Genomic DNA, 20,031 nt, shown 5'->3' on the forward strand with positions numbered 1-20,031 from the left:
GTTCTCGGGATATGCGCCAAAATGTAAAGTGGCTTATTATAGCGCTACCTAGCTGTAGGCATGTGTATTGAAACCTTGGCAAAGTGACATGGTAGGACTTCTACCAAGTTACCAGGTTTGATGCCTTTTGCCCAGTTTATTCTTGGCAGAAACTTTTAGCTAAGCAAAGTAGAATAATAATAATACGAAGAAGAAGAAGAAGAAGAAGAAGAAAAAGAAGAAGAAGAAAAATTACAACAAAACAAACACGGTTCACGATCCTTGGCTTTGGATTTTGTCTTGTCCTTTCTCTAAAGAAAATGGCATCCCCTAGTTTTTGTACTTGCTGCATATATACAATGCTGTATAGTTCTGCCTTTTCTGTGCTGTATTTATTCTGATGTTACTCTCGTCAGCTGTTTGACAAAAAAGACTTCTATAGACTCTCCTTTTTTCTGCTTTCCACAGATTTCACACTGTGGGATAAAGTAACTATTGAGAAGAACAGGACTACACAGCCTCACAACAGCAGTACATATGAAGTTAAGACATCAGACTCCATTGACTCCAAGTCGTCTCTGCTGGATGTTCAAGCCTCTCTGAAGGCCAGTTTCCTGTGTGGGCTGATTGAAGTTGGAGGATCTGCCAGTTATCTGAATGACAAGAAGAAATTCAAGAAACAGAGTGACACTTCAGTACAAGGCTACAACTTCATTTGAATGACTGGCGATGTCTCATCTTGAAGCCAAAAACATGCAAATAAAAGATGTGACCAAGAAGTGCTCTGCAACTCATGTTGTCACCGGCATCCTTTATGGGGCAAATGCTTTCTTTGTGTTCGATAGCAAGAAGTTGGACAACAGCAGCGTTCAGGACATCCAGGGCAGCATGGAAGTTGTCATAAAGAAGATCCCATTGTTTGATTTTGAGGCAAAAGCTAAAGTCCAGCTGACTGATAAAGAAAAAAAACTGACAGAGAAATTCTCCTGCAAATTCTACGGTGACTTTATTCTAGAAAGCAACCCCGCGACATTTGAAGAGGCAGTGAAAACCTACAAGCAACTTCCACAGCTACTTGTCCAAAAGGAAGAAAAAAACGGTTCCTGTCAAAGTCTGGCTGACGCCGCTGAAGAGTCTGGATCCAGAAGCTCCTGAGTGTGAAGGAGAGATTTGTGTTGCTTTACTGAGGAAAGCTGAGAATGCTCTAGAAAGCATCAGGGAAATAGAAATGAGATGCAATGATGCTCTGGATGAGGAAGTGGTCAAGCATTTTCCACCCATCCACAAAAAATTGAGCAAATTCAAAGATCTCTGTGAAGATTATACAAAAACACTCAAACAGGCCATGGAGAAGAAGTTTCCTTCCATCCGTGCAGGTACAGAAGATGGTAGCTCTCTGGAAGAACTCTTTGACAACCAGGAGAAGTCACAGTTCAGCCAGGAGAACCTGGACAAGTGGCTGGACAATGCAGAGAGAGAAATCAATGTTGTCAACTCCTGTGTAGAAATTATGAAGGGAACAAAGATCGCCCCAAACGAGTCTGATTTTGACCGAGAGATTCTGGCTCCAGGTGTAGAGCATGCTCTCTGCTTTGTTTTCACCTCTCTGGAAACTGATGACCCCTTCATGGACCAGGTGGCCGACTATGTGTGTAGTCACAAATCCAAAACAGTCACTCCGCCAACACGAGACAAGTGGCTCTTCTCACATGAAGTGTTCACCAAGATGAGACAGAAAGCCACAGAATTCTCTAAAATTGTCAAAGGCCTGAGTAGCAGCAGCAGATTTCGTTTCCTAGTTGCAGCTGAACCCAATGAGAAGTTCCAAGGAGCGACCATGTACCATTACAAGGATGGCATCCTGATCACGGAGGATTTTTCAAAGCCAGATATTCCTGATCCCAAAGCGGTAACAGACAAACAGGATCTAATGTGGTGTAAGTATCTTTTTGTCAGTTTATTTATATTTTTTATTTTGCACTCATCAACATATTGAGGAACTTATTTTAAGAATTAAATGATTTCATGAGACTGTCAATCAGAGTGAATGGTGATAACTGGTAACAGATTGTTGTCTTGTTCTCTCCATCAGACTACTGTGATCTCACCCTTGACCCAAACACAGGTTGAGCCGCCGGTCACAGACGGTGCAGGCTGTATCAAAACAACTTACGAAAATATGTTAACAAGCACCAATTTCTATGAATACAGCAGCGCTGCGATAGTGAAACTACAAGAGAGAGTAAGATCCATTGAAACACCGTCGATCTTAGATTAAAAACACAGTTAAAACAGCTAAAACGGGATCCGTGAACCGGCGTGCCAGTAGCAGGTTAACAAGGACTCCTCAACCAGTTAACCAGTTAAGAATATTGCAGATGTCTGTAAAGCTGAAAAACTTCTGTAACGCTGTTGGATAAAATCAATAAAGATGAATCCTGAGTTGAACATTGTGTACTGTTTCCTGTTTATTATAAAGTCCTGTCAGGAGTATAAAATTACTAAAACAAATGTCAATAATAGTTTCACAGTTTCAGAGATACACTGAAAACTCGTCAAGACTATTTTTAAACAATAAATTCATGTGGAAAAGGTTGTTTTCTTAAGTTCAGTTAGAAGTCACTAACAGGGCAGAGCAGTCTTATAAAGATCTTTTTAACCATAGTATCCATCAACTAAAGACAGTGAGTACTGTGGTCATCTTATGGTGATCTTATTTGACTATTATCTATATACCTTCATCCACACAATCACACAACTTTATTTTTAGTCTCTAATTGTGACGTCAAACAGGCTCCTCTAAAAACTAAAATGTGTATAAAACACTGGATTCACAGTCAGAGAGAGACAGCAGATAAAGTGATAACATCAGATCACACCAGGGTTTTGCTTTGCTTCTCATTTATTGCAGCAGATAATGATTCAGATGGATCCAGACGGCAGAGACATCTAGTGGAGGAACATGTTCATTTCAGATAGAGATGTTGTTGGCTCTAACACAAGTGAATTGCTTTTAAAATCCACCTGTATTAGACCTACTATACATGAGATGATATGATTAATTAATGAGACAGAGGAAAGAAATAAATCATTAAAGAGAAATATTCTGCTGTATGTTTGTCCTGGAGATTTACTTCACAGGACGGATCATCATGCTGATGGACTTCAGGGAGTAGTTGTGACGCCTCCAGTGATACCACTCCACTCCAACAGCAAACAGAGTATTGTCAGTCCCCCAGCGATAAACTCCATTGGGGATTGTATTGAGAAAGTAATTGTACCAGAATGCCAGATATTTTCAGCTCAAAAGTTAAAGTAAACTTGCATTATTATTTTACCAAACATCGCCCAAAGCTATATTTGATACATATGGTGTAAATCTTCAGGGAAATTATCAATATGAATGAATCCAAACTTTACGACAAATACCTCTCTGAAGTTTTCCAGTCATATCTGGCACAAATACTTTAGAATACTTTCACAAGGAAAACCCTTACAGTCACTCACCACTGCTGACTGGAAGCATCCCTCAAGACTTGCTGTTGAAGAGAAGTTCCATCTGGACAGAACCATCTGGTCCTGGTCAGAGGCTCGGTTCTCTACCCCTGAACATTTCATCGATCGGCGATCACTTAAACATTTGGTGAAATCAAATGGAAGAAAAACAACAGTAGAACTCAGGGCTATGTTTAATAGTGAAAGTAAGAACATTTCCACACGTACAATGTGAAGGGAACTCAAGGGATTGGGACTGAACAGCTGTGTAGCCTTAAGAAAACCATTGATCAGTGAGGCTACCTGGAAAAAAAAGGCTTCTGCTAGGGAGCATAAAGATTGTACTCTGCAGCAGTGGAAGAAGGTCATGTGGTCTGATGAGTCCAGATTTACCCTGTTCCAGAGTGATGGGGGCATCAGGGTAAGAAGAGAGGCAGATGAAGTGATGCACCCATCATGCCTAGTGTCTACTGTACAAGCCTGTGGGGGCAGTGCTATGATCTGGGGTTGCTGCAGTTGCTCATCTTTGATTACAGCACACATTCTCTGTATCATTGTTTCAATAATCTTCTCCAATGTCTCCAGATTTATTTCCATCCAGTGTTTCATTCATTTTTCACCAAGATCTTGTATTGATGATGGGAGAGTCTGACCACTGCACAAAGCCTTCTCCAGCACATCCCAAAGATTCTCAATGGGGTCAAGGTCTGGACTCTGTGGTGGCCAATCCATGTGTGAACATGATGTCTCATGCTCCCTGAACCACTCTTTCACAATCTGAGCCCCATGAATCCTGGCATTGTCATCTTGGAATATGATCCATTGATGGAATAACCTGGTCATTCAGTATATTCAGGTAGTCAGCTGACCTCATTCTTTGGACACATAATGTTGCTGAACCTAGACCTGAGCAACTGCAGCAACCCCAGATCATAGCACTGCCCCCACAGGCTTGTACAGTAGACACTAGGCATGATGGGTGCATCACTTCATCTGCCTCTCTTCTTACCCTGATGCTTCTCCACTATCCTTCCAGTTTTTAATAATGCGTTGTACAGTTCTTAACCCAGTTTTAGTAGTTTCTACAATCTCCTTAGATGTTTTCTCTGCTTGATGCATGCCAATGATTTGACCCTTCTCAAACAGACGACCACAGGATGTGTCTTTAGACATGGTTGTTGAAGAAATGAGAAGCTACTCATTGCATCAGTTGGGCTTAAATAACTTGTTGTCAGCTGAAAGATAATCACCCATGCAGTAATTATCCAATAGGAGGCTCCTACCTATTTGCTTAGGTGGAGACTTTTTGGAGACAACATGTGGGCTCAATTGGGATGTACAAAGGAAATTTGCTTCTGGATCTGAGTGTGCACCATGTTTTAGTAAGAAATCCACGCCAGTCTTGGTACATGAGGCCCCTGGTGTCCTCACAACACTGACTGAGTGTTGTTACAAGGAAAGATGATGGGACTCAGTGGTAAACATGACCCTGTCCCAGCTTCTTTGGAACGTGTTGTAGAATCACATTCAAAATGACTGAATATTTGCAGAAAAACTACAGAGTTTATCAGTTTGAACATTAAAATGTAGTGTAAGCCAGAAGGTTCTGGGTTCTAATCCAGGCCGACTGGTTCCTTTCTGTGTGTAGTCTGCATGTTCTCCCTGTGTCTGCGTGGGTTCTCTCCAGGTTCTCCAGCTTCCTCCCACCGTCCAAAGACATGCTGGTTAGGTTCATTGGTGATTCTAAATTGGCCGTAGGTGTGAGTGTCTCTCTGTGTTAGCCCTGGGATAGACTGGAGACCTGTCCAGGGTGGACACTCAACCAATGACAGCTGGGATAGGCTCCAGCCCCCCCATAATCCTTAACAGGACAAACGTTTTACAGAAAATGAATGAATGAATGAATGAATCTATTCAATAGAATATAGGCTGAAAACGATTTGAAAATCATTGTATTGTGTTTTTATTAATGTTTTACACAACGTCCCAACTTCACTAGACTTGGTGTTTGTAACTGTGACTTGACCTCTTCTAACAGGGCAGCATATAAGGGTGAGCATGGAGGTAATCCCACATTCCACTCTTTGCATGTCCTCGCAAGACTGAATAATGTTTATAAAGCTGCACCAAGGACAAATGGCTCCTGCAGGTTTTTTTTTTTTTTTTTTTTTTTTGAAAAATCTGTTTATTGGCATTTTCAGTTAAACACATATACAAATCACAGATTCAATATAAGTACACAATAGAACCCCCCGACCCCCCATGATCCCCGATCCTCTAAAGTAAAGGAAGTACAAAGGAGAAAATAATGTGATAAAGAAGAAAAAGAGCAGGATAACTGAACAGAATGATAGTAATAATGAAATAAAAGTATTAAAAAAAAAAAATAAAAAATAAAAAATAAAATAAAATAAAAGGCTACCAGTCTTCACCCAAATATGCAGAAGTATCCTCTACAAGTTCCAGTTTGTCACACCAGTAATGTTATCGAAATAAATCAGAAAGGGCATCCATACCTTGTTAAATTTGTCCTTATTACCTCTCAGAGTAAATTTGATCTTCTCCAATTTAAGATGAGACATAATGTCCCTGATCCACCTAACATGTGATGGGGGTTTAGAACTCTTCCAATTTAACAGTATCTGGCGACGGGCAAGTAAGGTAGTAAAGGCCACAGCACTGTACATATTCAACGGCCAGTCACAGTGTTCAGGTCTTACACCAAATAAAGCTATCAAAGGGTGTGGATCAATAGCCATACTGAAAACCTCACTCAAGGAGTTAAATACTGCAAGCCAGAATGTACGAAGAGTGGCACATGTCCAAAACATGTGCATTAAGGTCGCCGGTGCCTGTTTACACCGGTCACATGTAGGATCAGTATTGGGGTAAATCTTAGCCAGTTTGGCCTTGGTTAAGTGAACCCGGTGAACAATTTTAAATTGTATAAGGCCATATCTACTACATGAGGAAGATGAGTGCACTTGCTCTAAAACTGACTTCCACAGATTATCAGAGAGAGGTGTGCCGAGATCTTCTTCCCAGAGAGTCCTGATATTGGCAGTGGGCTGAGGATTTATGTTGGTAAGTGTGTCATAGATCCTTGTGATGGCACCCTTATGACCTTCCCTTATGGCTAGTAGAGTATCTAGGGGTGTCTCTGGGGGTAGCTCGGGGAAAGGATGGTAACCCTTTCGAACAAAGTCCCTAATCTGAAGGTAGCGGAAGTGATGTGACTGGGGTAGATCAAATTTTTCTGCCAGTTGAGCGAATGAAGCAAATACCCCCTCAGTATACAGATCTTTAACAACTTGTATCCCGTTCCTGTGCCACGCGCGAAAAGACAGATCTAATTGGGCCGGTGTAAAGAGGTGGTTTGACGCAATGGGTGCAATCAAGGAGGCTTTTTGCAGGCCGAATTGTTTCCTAAATTGCGACCAAATTTTAAGTGTGTGAGCAATGACGGGGTTAATGTATGATGTACAAGTTGCCAGAGGTAATGGGGAAGTAACTAAAGAGTGAAAAGGAAGACCATGTGCTTCTATCTTTACCCACTCAGGTGCATGCTCGAGAGGATTGCTTTGGACATGTGTGATAACTTTCTGAATGTGGCTAGCCCAATAATAATGAAGAAGGTTGGGCATGGACATTCCTCCCAGTATTTTGGGTCTTTGCAGAAAGGCCTTACTAATCCGAGGTTGCCTGCCATCCCAGATGAAATTAGAAAACATCCTATCGAGAAAGCTAAACTTCTTTTTGGAGATGAATACAGGGATATTCTGGAAAAGATATATGAATTTAGGAATTATATTCATTTTAAGCAAGTTAATACGACCAGCCAATGATAATGGTAACGTGCGCCATCGTTTAAAATCTTGTTTGCATTTGTCAATTAAAGGAGAGAAATTAAGTTTATATAGTAGTTGAAAAGAGCGAGAGACAGTAATCCCCAGGTATTTAAAGTGGGACGTCACTCTCTGGAAGGGGAACATAGAGGCAGGGATATTAAGAGCAGTGGGGTTCAAAGGGAAAACTTCACTCTTTTGCATATTGACCTTGTAGCCAGAGAGTTTCCCGAACCATTCCAGCCTAGCCAGAATGTGTGGAAGAGACATTGCAGGGTTGGTAATATATAGGAGTAGGTCGTCCGCATACAGTGACACCTTGTGCACCCTGCCACTTCGGATTATCCCCTCAAAGGAGCGACACTGTCTTAAGGAAACTGCAAGCGGTTCAATCACTAAGTCAAAAAGCAGCGGTGAGAGGGGGCATCCCTGTCTCGTTCCGCGGTATAAAGGGATGAAGCTAGATTGTACCTCATTTGTTCGAACCGAGGCTAAGGGGCCACTGTAAAGTAGTTTGACCCAGGAAATAAAAGTGGGTCCAAAGCCGAATCTTGAAAGGGTATCGAAAAGGAAGCCCCATTCCACCCGATCAAAAGCCTTTTCTGCGTCTAGGGCTACAATAATTTCAGGTGAATGGGACTCTGACTGGGTGTACATTATGTCAAGAAGCCTACGGGTGTTTGAGAAGGAGTGTCGTCCCTGAATAAATCCTGTTTGATCGGGTGAAATGAGGGTTGGGAGAGCCTTCTCAAGGCGCTTGGCTAGGCACTTCACTAGGATCTTGCAATCCACATTAAGTAGACTAATTGGGCGGTAGGACTCACAGCGAAGGGGGTCTTTGTCTTTTTTGGGAATTAGGCATATTGAGGCTTGCCTCAATGTTTGTGGCAGCTGACCGCGCAAGAGGGCTTCATTGTACATATTCAAAAGTAATGGGGAAAGCTCGCTAGAAAACCTCTTGAAAAGTTCCACTGGGAACCCGTCGGGCCCAGGTGTTTTCCCAGACTGCATGCAGTTAATGGCTTCCCGAACTTCGTCAACTGTCAATGGATTATCGAGAGTAGACCTCCAAGTGTCAGTCAATCTGGGTAGATTCAATTCCTGATAGAAAGAGCCTGCTTCCCCAGGGCCGGCGGTGCACTCAGATGTATATAATTTACCATAGTACTCCGCAAATGTATCATTGATTTGTTTGTGGTCAGTAACCGTGGAACCTGAGGTGGTCTGTATTTGAGTTATTTGGCGTGACACGTATGATTGTCGAGCCTGGTGAGCCAAAAGTCTGCCAGCTTTGTCTCCGAACTCATATACGGTGTGTCTGGCCCTAAGAAGCAGGTACTCAGCCTTAGCAGTTGAGGCTAGGTCAAACTCAGTCTGAAGACGAATCCTCCTCTGAAAGAGTTTGGGAGTAGGTGAAGATGCGTACTGTGTATCTAATTGGGCTATGTTATCACTGAGTTCCTTTAATTTAGCGATATTTTCTTTTTTGCTGTGCGAGGTGAAGCTAAAAATTTGGCCACGCAGGAAGGCTTTAAGGGTCTCCCAAAGAGTACCATGAGAGATATCTGGTGTAGCATTTGTTTCAATAAAGAACTTTATCTGAGTGCTCACAAACTTAGTAAACTTGGCGTCTGAGAGTAAAAGAGCATTCAGGCGCCAGCTCCTGCAGGTTTTGACATGAAATCAGATCATTCTCACCTTTTGCTGTTTAGAAATGTTCAGCTGTGCAGGATTTAACTGAACTAGAACGAATCATTTCAGAGATGCTGCACATACAGGGAGTAGCAGAGTGTTTTGGGTTGAATTCTGGAAACCTGAGCATTCACTAAAGACATTCTAAGCAGAGGGCTGGTTTCTGTTATTAATGAAGTGGAAAAGGAGATACAGTGGAAATGAACAGAAAAGACATGAATAGACACTGTGTGTCTCTTTAATCACTTCAGCTGCACTGACACCAGATTTTTCTTTGAAATTTAAATAGAGATAAGAATAAGTCTCCAAAGTCATTTTTGTGACTGTCTACTGAAAAGACATGCACATAATAAAAATGTGCTCAAACTAATTTAAAGTGGTTTGATTGGTCTATTGTGACAATAGAATATATTGCATGTATCAGCAATTTAAACATTTATTTGCAGACAAGTTGGAGGTAGTTATCTTCCACAATCTGGAAAGTTGATGTAAACCTAGACAGTGAGATAAAATTCATCTACCTCACAATTTCACAACTTTGTTATTTCACATTTCAGACCTTCAACACCTGAAACCAGTGAATTCAGGAGCACCGGGTTAGTTTCATTAGACTTTGATGAAAATACAGAAAGACAAAACCAAATCCAGTGGAAAACAAACAACCTAGAAGTTAAGTAACAGCTCATAAGATCAGGAAGCACTCGCTGATAAAATCATGTTATTGACATTAACCAGATTCTCCAATGCAGCTATGGGCCAAGGCCTCGGGGCCCCACTGTCAAGGCTTAGCTCCTGTGGTTTTCAGCCGGGCGTCTGGAAAAGTTTAACACCTGTTTTACTGGAGGGTGTTTTCTACTATCTAATCTAGAAGACATTTTAGTTTATCACTAATTAATCTGACACAATGTTACTGACACTGAAGTCTGACCTATCCATAGAGACCAGGGTCCATAGAGACCGGGGTCCATAGAAACCAGGGTCCATAGAGACCAGGGTCCATAGAGACCGGGGTCCATAGAGACCGGGGTCCATAGAGACCGGGGTCCATAGAGACCGGGGTCCATAGAGACCAGGGTCCATAGAGACCGGAGTCTATAGAGACCAGGGTTAGGAACATGGAACTGATAGTTCACCTCCCAGACTCTCACCCCAGGGCTGAAGAGGTTAAAGGGTCTATTGTGACACTAGGATGTGTTGTATTTATTCTTGATTTAAATATTCATAAAGCATGAACTTTCTGCAGCTGAATCAAAAAAACAAACAAAAAAACAGACCTCTTTTCTTAGATTTGTTCCATGTTAATATAATTTTTACTGGAATCAACAGTGCTCCTGCATTTAAATCTAACATGGCTTGATTAAAGTCTGACTCCATGAAGTTGCTCTGTCTGATCTCTTTCTGAGATATGAATCTTAATAATGTATTAGTGTCCAAAAAAAACAAAAAAAAAACAGAATAAACTGCAGAGATTAGAACAAGCATCGACAAAGCAGTACCACATTCCCCTCTTTACACACCTGAGCAAGATTATTAGCTTACTGAGAAACTCCTGTTTAGTAGCTGCAGAACTTCTAGTTTTTAGGTTTCTCTGCTGTATATACACTGCCTGGCCAAACAAAGTCTCCACCTAAGCAAATAGGTAGGAGCCTCCTTTTGGATAATTACTGCATGGGTGATTATCTTTCAGCTGACAACAAGTTATTTAAGCCCAACTGATGCAATGAGTAGCTTCTCATTTCTTCAACAACCATGTCTAAAGACACATCCTGTGGTCGTGGAGAAGATGTTAGTCTGTTTGAGAAGGGTCAAATCATTGGCATGCATCAAGCAGAGAGAACATCTAAGGAGATTGTAGAAACTACTAAAACTGGGTTAAGAACTGTCCAAGGCATTATTAAAAACTGGAAGGATAGTGGAGAAGCATCAGGGTAAGAAGAGAGGCAGATGAAGTGATGCACCCATCATGCCTAGTGTCTACTGTACAAGCCTGTGGGGGCAGTGCTATGATCTGGGGTTGCTGCAGTTGCTCAGGTCTAGGTTCAGCAACATTATGTATCCAAAGAATGAGGTCAGCTGACTACCTGAATATACTGAATGACCAGGTTATTCCATCAATGGATCATATTCCAAGATGACAATGCCAGGATTCATGGGGCTCAGATTGTGAAAGAGTGGTTCAGGGAGCATGAGACATCATGTTCACACATGGATTGGCCACCACAGAGTCCAGACCTTGACCCCATTGAGAATCTTTGGGATGTGCTGGAGAAGGCTTTGTGCAGTGGTCAGACTCTCCCATCATCAATACAAGATCTTGGTGAAAAATGAATGCAACACTGGATGGAAATAAATCTGGAGACATTGGAGAAGATTATTGAGATAAGATAAGATAAAATAAGACTTTATTCATCCCCGTGGGGAAATTAGGGCGTTACAGCGGCAGGAAACAACAGTGCGAGATGCAGAAGATACAAAAAAATAGAATAAAAACAGAATACGGCCAACAAATATGTTATGTACAAAAAATATTTACATATTGCATCAAAGAGATTCACAGTGAAACAATGATACAGAGAATGTGCTGTAATCGAAGATAAAGTAGGTCCAATGACCTTTTATTTGGTGGTGACTTTTCTTTTGGCCAGTCAGTGTATACTGTATATACTGGACATTGTAGTTGAAACATTTAAAATATTTCTGTTGGTTTTATTTTATTTTTTTCAAACAGGATCCTTTATATGACCTTTTTGTTTTGCCTTGTGAATTGCTAAATATATATTCTATAGGTTATGATAGTTATTTAATTGTTGGTGGAAACCAGGGACAAAAAAAGACAATAATTATCAAATTAAAATAGACATAAATATCTCAAAACTCTCTATATAAATAATCTGTTTAATAAAAAATATTGACAAAACAAATGAAATAATCAACTGTCATTGAGGCGGGTAAAATTGTGAAATGAAGTAATAACTGAGTAAGTAGTAAAGTGGTAAATGACCACATAAACCTGCTAATTAATTAATTAAAGATTTCTTCAATATAGTGAATATTCATATTGAAACATAAATTATATTCATAATCTGAATATCTATTAAGACATTCAGATATCTAAAAGGTGTCCTCCTTAAGTGTTAATTTGGGTATATCAGGCCATTTATATCAATCAGAATAACTGCAAAGAACTAGAAGACAGTACAGTTTAACAACAGGGTTATTGTATAAGCCCGTGGTTTTACTAAGGTTGTATAAGCCCGTGGTTTTACAAAGGTGGGCCTAATGAAATCACAACTGAGGTATGAAACAACTGAATCTGTTCCAGATGTTTCAGAGGGAGGAGTCTCTCTTTATATAAAGTAAATCTGTAGGTTGGAAGCTCCACTTGTTCGTCAAGAAGCCTTTCAATCAACTCAGCTGAACTACACACCGTCACCAGGTAATGAAAAACTGGATGGAGAGTTAGGAATTCATTTCAATTTGTCTTTATTTTAAGTTTTTCAACAATTTAAACTCTAAATATCTCTTAAACCAAACAGTTCAGTCTTTGTTTGTTTTCATCAGTGTGAGACAGGATAAATGATCTCTACCTCTGACTGTTGAGACTTGATATCAGTCTGATTTAGACGATGTTTGGTTTCTACTTAACTCAGGTTGGAGACATGGATTCAAACGAGAACGTGGCAGCTCTGGGTCGACCTTTCGCCTTAGGGATGCTGTACGATGCCCAAAAAGACAAACTGTTCACAGGTAAGATGTGACATGTTGTGGCAGATCCAGATGTGCAAACAGAGACAATGAATTCCTGTAGAAATGAAAGTGGCTGCAGTTTAGATGGAGTATTGGACTTTTCTTGTTTTTATTTACTTGGAGAGGTTTTTTTCTCTTAGACCGTACCAGAATAGATGTTTAAATAACTAAATTATTTTATATTACAGATGGTATTTTTGTATTGTCCTGTTGTCACAACAATTTCCGCTTAGTGACTGATATTGTGTTGTCTTGCTCTTTGGTTCTTGGTCCTTGGTCCTTGGCTCTTGGACCTTAGACCTTGGTCCATGGCATCAGTCCTTGTCTTGTCCTAGAACTTGTCCTTGTCCTTGTCCTTGTCTTGGTTCTTGGTCCTAGGCTCTTGAGCCTTGCTCCATGGAGCTTGGTTCTTGGATCTTGGATCTTGGTTCTTGATCTGTGATCCTTGGCTCTTGGACCATAGTCCTTTGCATTGGTTCTTGCTTTGTCCTGTTTTGATCCTTGATCCTTGATCTTTGGTCCATGGTCCTTGTTTTTTTGCCTTCGGTCTTGTCTTTACTTGTCTTGTCCTGTTTTCGTCCTTGGTCCACGATCCTTGGCCTTGGATCTTGTCTTGTCCTTTCTCTAAAGAAAATGACATCCCCTATTTAAGATAAGATAAGATAAGACTTTATTCATCCCGTGGGGAAATTAGGGTGTTACAGCAGCAGGATACAACAGTGCAAGATACAAAAAAGATACAAAAAAATAGAATACGGCAGACAAATATGTTATGGTACAAAAAATATTTACATATTACATCAGGTTTACAGTGGCTAATCAGAAGTTGAAACAACCAACTTGTGTAGATTGAGGGTTGAGGTGGTAAGGAGGTTAAATATATATATATTGACATTGACATTCATGAATATCATGAATAAAACAGCAAACTCCAATAGGAGTTGTATTACCAAGTATTGCAACTAGGAAGATATGAGATAATGACAGGTTGTATATACTGTACTCTTGTATGTCCTGAAAAGAAGCTCAGCAGCAGCAGAGCTAGGAAATGCTAATGTTAAAGAGTCTGACTGCTGAGGGGACAAAAGACCTCCGGAAGCGTTCCTTCTATCACTGTGGGTGCAGCAGTCTTTGGCTGAAAGAGCTTCCTGAAGTCCCAACTGTCTCATACAGGGGGTGAGAGGGGTTGTTCCTGATGTTGGACAGTTTAGCCAACATCCTCCTCTCCCCCACCTGCTCTACTGAATCCAGAGGACAGCCCAGTATGGAGCTGGCCCTCTTGATCAGTTTGCCCAGTCTGTTCTTGTCCCTCTCTGTGACTCCGCCACACCAGTAGACCACAGCGTAGAAGGTTGCCGATGCAGTCAAATCTGTTGAAGAACAGATTAAGTTCATTTGCCCACCCTTTGTCTCCAGGTTCTGAGCCCTTCCCACTGACACCGTTTGAGCCTGAAATCGTCTTCAGCCCTCTCCAGACTTCCCTGGTGTTTTCCTTCTGGAGTTGGTCTTCCAGTTTCCTCCTGTAGATGTCCTTGCCTTCATTTATTTTCTGAGTTCGCTCTAAACCCTCTTAGTTTATTAGAGCATTCAGATCAGCAGTTTTTGTACCTGCTGCATATATGCAATGTTGTATAGTCCTGCCTTTTCTGTGCTGTACTTATTCTGATGTTACGCTCGTCAGCTGTTTGACAAAAAAGACTTCTATAGACCCTCCTTTTTTCTGCTTTCCACAGATTTCACACTGTGGGATAAAGTAACTATTGAGAAGAACAGGACTACACAGCCTCACAACAGCAGTACATATGACAGTTACCACATCAGACTCCATTGACTCCAAGTCGTCTTTGCTGGATGTTCAAGCCTCTCTGAAGGCCAGTTTCCTGTGTGGGGTGATTGAAGTTGGAGGATCTGCCAGTTATCTGAATGACAAGAAGAAATTCAAGAAACAGAGCAGAGTGACACTTCAGTATAAGGCTACAACTTCATTTGAACGACTGGCGATGTCTCATCTTGAAGCCAAAAACATGCAAATAAAAGATGTGACCAAGAAGTGCTCTGCAACTCATGTTGTCACCGGCATCCTTTATGGGGCAAATGCTTTCTTTGTGTTTGACAGCGAGAAGTTGGACAACAGCAGCGTTCAGGACATCCAGGGCAGCATGGAAGTTGTCATAAAGAAGATCCCATTGTTTGATTTTGAGGCAAAAGCTAAAGTCCAGCTGACTGATGAAGAAAAAAAATTGACAGAGAAATTCTCCTGCAAATTCTACGGTGACTTTATTCTAGAAAGCAACCCTGCGACATTTGAAGAGGCAGTGGAAACCTACAAGCAACTTCCACAGCTACTTGTCCAAAAGGAAGAAAAAACGGTTCCTGTCAAAGTCTGGCTGACGCCGCTGAAGAGTCTGGAGCCAGAAGCTCCTGAGTGTAAAGGAGAGATTTGTGTTGCATTACTGAGGAAAGCTGAGAATGCTCTAGAAAGCATCGGGGAAATAGAAATGAGATGCAATGATGCTCTGGATGATGAAGTGGTCAAGCATTTTCCACCCATCCACAAAAAACTGAGCAAATTCAAAGACCTCTGTGAAGATTATACAAAAACACTCAAACAGGCCATGGAGAAGAAGTTTCCTTCCATCCGTGCAGGCACAGAAGATGGTAGCTCTCTGGAAGAACTCTTTGACAACCAGGAGAAGTCACCGTTCAGCCAGGAGAACCTGGACAAGTGGCTTGACAATGCAGAGAAAGAAATCAATGTTGTCAATTTCTGTGTAGAAATTATGAAGGGAACAAAGATCGCCTCAAACGAGTCAGATTTTGACCGAGAGATTCTGGCTCCAGGAGAGCATGCTCTCTGCTTTGTTTTCACCTCCCTGGAAACTGATGACCCCTTCATGGACCAGATGGCCGACTATGTGCGTAGTCACAAATCCAAAACAGTCGCTCCACCTACACGAGACAAGTGGTTCTTCTCACATGAAGTGTTCACCAAGATGAGACAGAAAGCCACAGAATTCTCTAAAATTGTCAAAGGCCTGAGTAGCAGCAGCAGATTTCATTTCCTAGTTGCAGCTGAACCCAATGAGAAGTTCCAAGGAGCGACCATGTACCATTACAAGGATGGCATCCTGATCACGGAGGATTTTTCAAAGCCAAATATTCCTGATCCCAAAGCTGTAACAGACAGACGTGATTTGATATGGTGTAAGTATCTTTTGTTCATTTGTTTTGAGATGACTAATGATACTTTAAACCAGCAACATTCTGGGCAACTCTCATTAGAATGAAAAATAATCTCAAAATGCATGTGAGGAAATACTAAAAATATGCAGTACTGTGCGAAAGTTTTAGACACTAGCCGTAAACTGAATATGCTTTTAAAACTGAGGTCATGAAATTATTTATTACTTAAAGGCAACTCTTTGTCTTCAAAACAGTTCCAGTTGTCCTGATCATTGAACTGTGGACACTTGCTAGGTTGATCGTTCCACATCTAGGAGAACTTTACTATTTTTTTCTGATTCAGTCTCTCAGTGTCTTGTGTCTTTAACCTTGCTTTAACGTCTGGCACCTTAAAGTCCAGGTGTGAACACTGATCTGGTGTCAGTCCACTTGTGGAGGTGGTCTGGGACACATGTGACCTCCTTCCTTTGGTAGTGTGAACACGCAATTAGTCGTGGATCACATCAAAGTGATCAACAGGGGTGGTTGGCAGCATTCCTCTGAGGATAGAAGCTTCCAGGGTTCAGGTCTAATCAGAGCTTTGTCTCTAAAATAAATCAGAACTTAACATGTGAGAGTCTTTCCATCTTGTTCTAAAATCTGGATCATGTCTCCAAGTCAACAACCATCTGTTCGTGGTTCTGATCCAGCGGTAGGTAGAGATCCATTAGAGACAGCAGCTGGTACAATATTCTACTGACCACATGATGGCGCTGCTGATTTACAGACACACAAACTGAGATCAGATCTCAAGTGCTGGCTGGGGACGCATGTGGAGACACATTTAAATACCAGGTGGATTGTCAAGGACAGATGTTAATGTGAGGTCTGAACTAATATAAATGCTGTGATCGTTTAATGTGAGACTACTGGAGTGGATGGTAACAGACTGTGTCTTGTTCTCTCCATCAGACAACTGCGACCTCACCCTCAACCCAAATACAGCAAACAAATGCCTCATCTTGTCTGAGAACAACAAGAAGGTGACACGTGGAAAAGCGCAAAAGTACCCTGAACACCCAAAGAGGTTTGACAAGAGGCCTTACGTTTTGTGCAAAGAGGGGCTCAGTGATCGTCACTACTGGGAGGTAGAGTTCTGTACAGGGTTTTTTCAGGGTATAGCTGTTGTATACCAAGGAATTAAAAGAAAGGTAGGGACAGACAAATTGGGGTTTGCTGACAGTGACCTATCTTGGTATTTTAAAACAGGGTCAGCCTTCGCTGCCTATCATAATGGTCAAGTGTGGAAAGACAAACAGCGATGTTCTAGAGACCCACGTATTGGAGTGTTTCTAGATTGGCCTGCTGGCCATGTGCATTTTTATGAAGTCTTATCTAACACACTGAGGCACATCTACTCCTTCAAGGACAAATTCACTGAGCCTCTTTACCCAGGGCTCTGCATTGCAGCTAAATCATTCGGCGCAGTCCTGTGCCCATTTGAGTAAAAGCAGTAGAGTCAGTTAGAGCTCGGTTAGAGCCAAACTTGTCGTTGACAAATTTAAGAGAAAGTTTCGCTCATGTAAAATATTCTTTTGACATGCAATTTAACTTTTCTTTTCCTTTTCCATAAACAGAACATTATATTACTTTAAGCATATACTGTGTGATCGGATTATGTTTCAGATTATATTATGCTGTAATTTACATGTGGTTTCTAAAAATACTCTCACTAATCCTCTGTCGTTAAAAAGTATTAATCGATATTAATCAGATATTAGCTAAAGCTTTTCACATTATGATTATTTTCTTTGTTTCATGTTTATAATCATTGGAAATTTGTGGGAAATGTGGTGAAAGGTTTAAATGTTTTTTGTTTTTCTTATCATTTATTAATCGCTCGTGTGAAATAGAGAGGAATCAAGCCAGTGACCTTATGTTCCCAGATCTGCTTCTTTAGTTGTTTTTGGTTGGGGTTCACAATCACGTTTATTGAGCTGATAAATCTGACATACCAAACACGTAAACATACTTCTTTCTTTGGGATTTAATTCACATCACTTAAATATCTAAACTAATATATAATACATTCATGCACATTTTAATATTTTAAATTATCGGTTTGATTTAAATGGAAAAAAAGTTCCAAATAAAACTAAAGAAAACTAAGCAGCCTAAGACTGATTGAGTTCTTTTCAACGTTCTTCCTTCTCACACAAGTAAATGAGATAGTTCACATAAAAATATAATTTTCATAATTCTAATCAGTTTTGAACTGACTGAAATGATTTGAAATCCCCCCAATAAATATTTAAATAGACAGAGACTGACTTTATTAAAATAGTCACCAAAATGTTTTATAGCCACTAATGGTTCATAATTTAAAGGAAAAGGGCCACAAATAAGATGAGGTGATGATAAAGAAATGTTTTTTTATTTTTGTTTTTATTTGCTGAGTTGTAATTATCATTAATAATTAATAGTTCATAACGACTCACTTATTTTAGTTGTATCATTCATTAATGCATTGTTAATTCATGTAGAGTCCTGATAATCGATGTATGCTTTTATGATAATTCATCGTTTTCTTTTTGTAGTTTATAGAGTTTGGGGAATTGATGCTGACTGCAGCTGACATAACTGACCTTGCTAACCTTGTCATTTAAATAAATCTAGTGTACCACTCAGGACAGAGCATGGTAGTTATCCTGGTGAAGATACAGCTGATGTTCGTTAAAGCTGGAAACACTGACACCTGCTGGACAAAGTCAATAAAGCTGAATCCTGAGTTGAACATTGAGTTCTGTTTATTTCTGTCAGGAGTTATAGGTCACTGAAAACTATCTATACAATATTAAGATGATTGTAAAAATGTAGCTTTTTATTAAATAACAGAGTATCGATTGAAGTCTGCAATTTAAGAAAACTAAAATTATCATATATAGATACAATATAATAATGAAATTTAATCAGACTGTTTGTATAGCACCTTTTTCAGTTATCTTTACATGTTTTGTCGTATGAAAGAATGTATAATGGGCTTAACTTTAAAGCACTTTTCCATATAAGTATATTCAAGAATTAGAAAAAAAAAAAAAAGTTCAGGAAGTTCAACTCTAAAAAAGAAACGGTGAGCTGGGTGAATATGTGGATGGAGGAGAGAAGTTAAAAGACAAAATGTTCAGAAAACGTTTATATTCCATGAAAAATGGACCCCCACAACTTTAGAAAAAGACCTAATGTCTGTGTCTCTGAAACGGTAAATATATATTTTATATGTTATGATGACAACAAAAGACAATAATTACCAAGAGAACCTCTGAAAAAAATACCACGATATAAAATAAATTAGTACATACTGTATTTTAATCTTTTAAATAATCAATTTGGTTAAATTAAAATACATTTACACACAAAAATAAAAAGTCATCATGTCAGGTATAATTCAGAATAAATGAGGAATGCAATGACAACATATATCTGATTTTACTCTAACATGTATAAAATATGAAGTGACTATAGGATTCAGTAAACTAAATATTCATACTGAAATATGAGCAACAACATAAATGATATTCTTAACATTTTCAACACAAGATTAACCTGAAAATAAACATGAAAGTTCATTGAGGCGACCATTTTGGAAACGGCTGCCAAAATCTAGTGACTGCAGAGCCTGGATAAATCCAGTAGTGGGCAGATGACAAGGACAAAAATGTTTAGAACAGATTTTTCAGAGAAGTATTTATGATGTGAGTGGAGCAGAGATATTTTAGGGTTTAAAATCCACTACAGACAAACAAGGTCATAAAATTTAAGATTTTTCATGATCAATTAATTATTTTAGTTTAGTTTATTTTTTAGCTTAATGTGCAGCTGCTCTAATGTGAAGTTTTGCAGAAAGCTTTATTTGGTATTTTTTGACAGAGCAACGCATTCAACAGTCAGTCAGGACATTAACACCTCCAGTGTGTTTGTGTTTATAGAAAAGCAACAAGCATGTACAGTCTGATATATATACAGTATATTACACGGATTATATGTTGATATAACTGAAAATGTTAAAGTCAAAGTTTTATCAAAAAACAACAAACAACAAGGAAACCGGAGC

General features: G+C 39.9%; 1 protein-coding gene and 2 pseudogenes across 3 annotated transcripts in view; 2 read left to right on the forward strand and 1 right to left on the reverse strand.

The window, feature by feature from the left end:
* Positions 1 to 380: 380 nt before the first annotated feature.
* Positions 381 to 2,159, forward strand: LOC311504238 (neoverrucotoxin subunit alpha-like; annotated as a pseudogene). Its single transcript, XR_014700002.1, has 2 exons — positions 381 to 1,916; positions 2,072 to 2,159. The product of XR_014700002.1 is annotated as a neoverrucotoxin subunit alpha-like (transcript).
* Positions 2,160 to 3,100: 941 nt separating this feature from the next.
* The window catches only part of LOC311504239 (microfibril-associated glycoprotein 4-like), a gene marked incomplete at its 5' end in the record, with an annotated part of 417,732 nt that continues 400,801 nt past the window's right edge, over positions 3,101 to 20,031 (reverse strand). The window contains one exon of the mRNA XM_084567251.1: positions 3,101 to 3,184. Within this exon, the coding sequence (XP_084423377.1) occupies positions 3,110 to 3,184 (75 nt within the window). The 3' untranslated portion in view covers positions 3,101 to 3,109. The remainder of the gene's footprint in view (positions 3,185 to 20,031) is intronic.
* On the forward strand, positions 12,671 to 17,276 carry LOC311504892 (neoverrucotoxin subunit alpha-like; annotated as a pseudogene). The gene is made up of 4 exons: positions 12,671 to 12,758; positions 14,492 to 15,962; positions 16,893 to 17,068; positions 17,190 to 17,276. The product of its transcript is annotated as a neoverrucotoxin subunit alpha-like (transcript).

This window comes from Chelon labrosus (genome assembly GCF_963514085.1).
Source record: "Chelon labrosus genome assembly, chromosome: 19".
NCBI classification, from domain to species: Eukaryota; Metazoa; Chordata; class Actinopteri; order Mugiliformes; family Mugilidae; genus Chelon; species Chelon labrosus.